This window comes from Otolemur garnettii, unplaced genomic scaffold (assembly GCF_000181295.1).
Source record: "Otolemur garnettii isolate 467f Iridium unplaced genomic scaffold, OtoGar3 scaffold00158, whole genome shotgun sequence".
Taxonomy (NCBI): Eukaryota; Metazoa; Chordata; class Mammalia; order Primates; family Galagidae; genus Otolemur; species Otolemur garnettii.
This window is the reverse complement of record NW_003852553.1, coordinates 465,244-470,914: the sequence shown is the minus strand read 5'-3', so window position 1 is coordinate 470,914 and position 5,671 is coordinate 465,244. Positions and strand designations below refer to the sequence as shown.

At 37.6% G+C, this 5,671-nt stretch overlaps 1 protein-coding gene across 1 annotated transcript in view; it reads left to right on the top strand.

Moving 5' to 3' along the window:
• The window catches only part of DYNLT3 (dynein light chain Tctex-type 3), a 10,070-nt gene that overhangs the window by 3,061 nt on the left and 1,338 nt on the right, over positions 1-5,671 (top strand). The window contains exons 2-3 of the mRNA XM_003799879.3: positions 490-531; positions 5,002-5,125. Of these exons, the coding sequence (XP_003799927.1) occupies positions 490-531; positions 5,002-5,125 (166 nt within the window). The remainder of the gene's footprint in view (positions 1-489; positions 532-5,001; positions 5,126-5,671) is intronic.

The window sequence follows — 5,671 nt, the reverse complement described above, 5'->3', positions numbered from 1 at the left end:
CAACTCCTGGGCTCAAGCGAGTCTCCTGCCTCCGCCTCCCAAGTAGCTGGGACCACAGGCGCCCGCCACAACGCCCGGCTATTTTTTGGTTGCAGCCGTCGTTGTTTTGGCGGTCCGGGCTGGGGATTCGAACCCGCCACCTTAGGTGTACGTGGCTGGCGCTTTAGCCAGTTGAGCTATAGGCGCTGAGCCTACAATGATTCTTAATGTAGAATGTCCACCACAATCACCAGTATAAAGCATTTTTTAAAAAGATGTAGTTGCTCGGGTTTCACCAAATCCAATGAATCAGAATCTCCAGGGAGGTTAGTAGGGAATACATGTTTGGGGTAGGAGTGACAGCCTTGGTAGACTTAATGCCTCTTATCATTATGATCTCCTGTCACTAACACCTGTCTAGGACAGCCTAGGGTATATTGTGTAATGTCATATCTACAAATAAAAGGAAGGTTGTGTTGAAAGCAGCTTTACTTTTTGTTTTCCCTTTAGGTTGGTTTCAATGCTGAGGAAGCCCACAATATTGTCAAAGAGGTAAGTTATATAGTATGTTTATCTAGGAGCTTTCTGCATTGATGGAAATTGAAAAAAACTTGTTTTGACTTTCAATACAAAGTTAGAAACCATAGTATTAGAACAAGAAGATTATAAATATGTATCCACTAAACTCTTTATAGGGCTGTTTCAATGTTTTGTTGTATGCTGTTGGTTCTGGGGGCTTACTCTGAAAGACATACTTAAGGATTTTCTTAGTCTAGAAAACTGTTTTGCTGTTTTCTAAAATTGATGCCCTATCTTTTGAATAATAAACTTTGGTTCCAGTAGGCCAAACATTATGGTAAATGTTAATGCTATAAAACCATGTGTTTATATGTGTGTCTTTATATGTATATATCTACATGCATACACTTTTTATACTGTAAAGTACATGTATAACATATATGCATATTACGTCAAAAAGATGAAGGACCGTAGAAATGTCTACTTTCAAACCTTATATGCTGTTTTTGCTCAATATAATTGGAAAAATAATCACTTAACATTTTTTAGACACTGATATGATAGTAAGTCAAAATCTTAAGAAAAATATTTGAAACATGAAATCTGGTCCTCTTGTTAGAAAAATAGACAAAACGTTGTCTCTAGGAATTAATTCCAGCAGAGAAACTTTCGTTATTCTTTCAGTATCATATACATGCAACTGAGGGTAAGGTATTTAATTTATGAACACTTTAATAATCCTGACTCATCTTTAATGCTGCCAAATCGTAGAAAAGGACTGATCTGGCCCAGAAGGCAGGCTTGTACCGTGGGGATGGCTGCTGGGGCTCATGTCTCAGCAGGCCCTGACTGCGTTTAGTCTGGACTGGATCAGCTCTGCTCTCTGGTCATTGTTTGTGTCATCAGTGCATCCAGAGACAATACCTCACTTGCCTGAATGCTCTGGGGCACCAGCTCATCCAGAGCTCACTGAGGTCTGGCCTTGTACAACTAGGAATTAATTCAAGGTCTGAGAGGGCTAGGAACCTGAAAAACCTGCCAGACTTTAATAGTTCAAAAGCATGTGTTGTGTATGTCTTGCTAGCCCAGGAATAGTTATTTATTAAGGGAGGGGAGGGGGGAGGTAATTGGTGGGACCACACCTATGGTGCATCTTACAAGGGTACATGTGAAACTTACTAAATGTAGAATACAAATTTCTTAACACAATAACTAAGAAAATGCCATGAAGGCTACGTTAACCAGTTTGATGAAAATATTTTAAATTGTATATAAAACCAGCACATTGTACCCCATGACTGCATTAATGTACACAGTTATGATTTAATAAAAAAATAGAATGCAAATGTTTTAGTACCTTGACAAAGTATAATAAAAGCACAAATGAGAGAAATTCGGAGGTAGAATAAGCAGTGGAGGCAGTGAGAAGGACAGAGTAATAATCTCATTTTTCAAAGTGTAAAGCAAGGTAAAAATGTCCTTCCTTGATTGATGGAACATGAAACAAAGGATTCTAGGGTCTTTGGGGTCCCTTTAAATAGTGCCTTATTCTTTACCTAAGTTCTGAGCCAAATAAAAAGACAAAAAAGTGACTAGAAAGAGAACAAAATTCCATCTTTATTAATGATAAAAACTAAGTTGGCGATTATATCTTGTTTTGCAAACTCCCACGCACTTCTCAGTTTAGACCTTGCAAAAGGCATCCAGGGGAAAGTTTGAGTCAGCAGAGAGAAACAGTCACCCAGTTTGGTGCCTTCATTGGTCTGGATAGAGAGGGAAGAAGAAACCAAAACCCAAGTCCAAGACATTTGGAACATTGGTTCTCCCAAATGTCAATGTTGGAATAGTGGTGTCACCCACCAACCAGGTAACTCACTCCACCTCCATGGGAACAATAACCAGAACCGTTAGGCGAAGATCCTCTGTGTGGAAGGAAATGTTAGGAATAGAAAAGAAATATGTTCCTAACAGTGCAAAAATTTACAAATTAAAATAGTGAATTCATTATATTGAGAGAAGTGGGTGGGAGCAAGGTGACAGGTGGTCTGAGGGAACCAAATATGCATCTATCATAGCAGGAGTTATATAGAAGTGTGTAAGTCATAATTCAGCAAATAGTGATAGAAACATTTTTTTGGCGATATGTAGGTAACCTTTAGAAGAAATAAAAACAAAGAATTGTACAGTAAAGGAAATGGAGCTAGGATGTGAAAGGAAAGAGTAGGGAAGGGACTTCTGCTTTTCATTGTAAGCTCTTCTGTTTGGATTTTTAAAACTTGTGCCTAAAACAATAATAATATAAAATAAAGGAAATGTATGCCTGTGTTACTTTGATTAAATTAAAAGAACCATGCTTCTTAAACTGGGATGTACATAATTGACAGTGGCTAGGTGGTGCTAGAAGCCACTGGATACACTTTAAAGTGTCAATTTGACTTGAATATTTGCAGGAGGAAGTTAAGTAATATAATTTAACTGAAAACATTTTTAAATAAAAACTCTAATACATTATGTAGTCAAAAGCAAGTGTTTCTTGTATTTTTTGTACGAAATGTGAGACTTCAAAGAGAGGTGAGGTTTGCTACAGGTCAATTGCAGCTACACATAGCGATCATCTTCCCTTCTCCTTTCTTCCTGTGAGCCAACCCTCTTCTAGCATCAAAATACGTAGTATTTCCATTGAGGCACTGAAAAGGCTTGAGAGTAAGCAACATTTCACCACTTCATAGATGATTACATAATTTCAGCAATTGTTTTCCTTATCTCTTATCAATCTTATTTTCTCTCTTTTGATTCCTTGCCCTGAGCCTCTATGTTAACATTTTTCCTGCTGAACTTTGAGTCACTTTTTTATCAGTTATATGCATACATTGTATTTATTGTCAATGATAGAATTTGTGCCCCCCCCAAAAAAAATCCTGTAACAACCAGTGAGACAAAATGAAATTTAACTTGGAACTTAGTCTAGAAGTGTTAATATATTTGATTTAGCATGCCAGGTGATGTGTCAAAGCCAATACTGCTTCAACAACATACATTCATTGAGTATGATCACCGGCTAGGTGATCAGGTCCTGGGTTTGGCTCTAAGAATACAGAGTCGTTGAAAGACTTCACTAGTCGGCCTCTCGGTTAATGGTAATTAATTATGCTAAATGTTAATTAATAGTAATTAGCAGGACTATTTACAGTGGCACCCACAACCCCATGGTGTTTTCTGCTGTTTATAGCAGAACTTGGAGTGATCCTATTAAATAACCTGAAAGAAAAATGAGTGTTCTTACTTTCTCATTAAGGAAAGGTGATCTCTAGAGAGAAAGAGATTTGTCCAAAGGTCATCAGCTTAGTAATAATAAACCAGAATTAAAATCGTGTTCTCCTGACCCTTAGCCTGCTGCCCAGCCCCTACTCTGTCATGGTATTGAACTTTCTAGGGGGATAATTTGAGCCACGTTACTTTCATCAGCCCCTCTAAATTATTTAATTTCTCTCTTTTACATTTTATCATTAGTGAAACTCTTATACTATCCAGCTTAAGATTCTATATTAGTGGCTTTATAAATCCTTACTGTATTCTAATTGATGTAAATGAAAGCTACATGTGTTTGTGTGCATGTGTTACCAACCTAGATTCTAAAAATGAATTGAATGAGAGCTTTATTATTCAGGCTCTATACTAGAATGTAAAATAACAGAAGCAATAATGATAATAATAGTTAATGTTATTTATGTTCTTACTCTGTGTGTGAACACTTGGAGATTCATTATTTCATTTCATTACCACAACAACCTGATAAGATGATGCCATTATCTTTACTTCAAGGATTAGGAAAATCAGGGTTTGAAGGGGTTAAGTCACCTGCTAGATATCACACAGTAGGGAGGTGGCTAGAGAAGGCCTTGAAACCTAGGATTATGATACTAAACCAGTGCTCTTAATCAGGTGTCAGAAGTGGATTCAAGGAAGCACTATAAGAAGTCTTATACTTTCTCTTTCTGGAGCATCTTTACTTTCAGTGGCAGATGTGCTTGTTGTTTTATAGTTAAGCAATCAGATGGCATGGCTGAGAACTATTTTGAATCCTGTGTCTTGCATCTGAGCCCTAGTTCAAATCCCAGCTGTTTCAAAGCCACTCTAACCAACTGATATCACCTACTTTCCACTCATTGTAATCCTTTTATGACAGAACTTATCACCCATGATTAGTCTTCCTGTGTTTATAGATATTAGAATTCTTTTATCAGCTTCTCTGCTAGATTGTTAAGTTCTCTACAAAGAAGCCACGGCATATTTATCTTTATATGGCCAACAATATCTCATATAATGAGATAATGCATGTGAAAACTCTTAAGCAATTACAGACAATAAATAATCGATATTTACCAGATGTATGTTTTCTAAGATGCCTTATTGAGTTAGAAATGTGTTTTACGTTTTGAATAAAATTTTACTGCCATTTATGTAAAACTTGTTCTTATTGGCTAATTCAATTGTCCCTTTTAGTGTGTAGATGGGGTCTTAGGTGGTGAAGATTATAACCACAACAACATCAACCAGTGGACTGCAAGCATAGTGGAACAATCTTTAACACATTTGGTTAAACTGGGAAAAGCTTACAAATACATTGGTAAGTATGAGTGTCCTTCCTCACTAGTTCACTCTCCTTTGTTTTGGTGATTTTATCTGAATTCCGAGGATGTATATGAATGATAGACATAAAATGTTAAGTTGGGTATGAAGGACTTTTTTCTTATTCGTTGAACGATAATATATAATGATACCTAAAAGATGAAGATATTTCACTACTCAAAAGCAGTTCGAGCTATTTGTCTTTGGTAGCATCATCCTTTGCATTTACACTGGTTCGCTCTTTCTACTTGAGAGCCCTTTAGCCCGAATGTTTTTCTGTCAGTAGTCTTATGCCTCTTTACCTATAAGAACATGCAGTTCTGCCCAGGCACAGTGACTCACACCTGTAATCCTAGCAGTCTGGGAGGCCCAGGCGGGTGGATTGTCTGAGCTCAGGAGTTCAAGACCAACCTGAGCAAGAGTGAGATCCTGTCTCTAAAAACAGCTGGGCAATGTGGCAGGCGCCTGTAGTCCCAGCTACTCAGGAGGCTGAGACTAGAGAATTGCTTGAGCCCAAGAGTTTGAGGTTGCTGTGAGCTGTAAC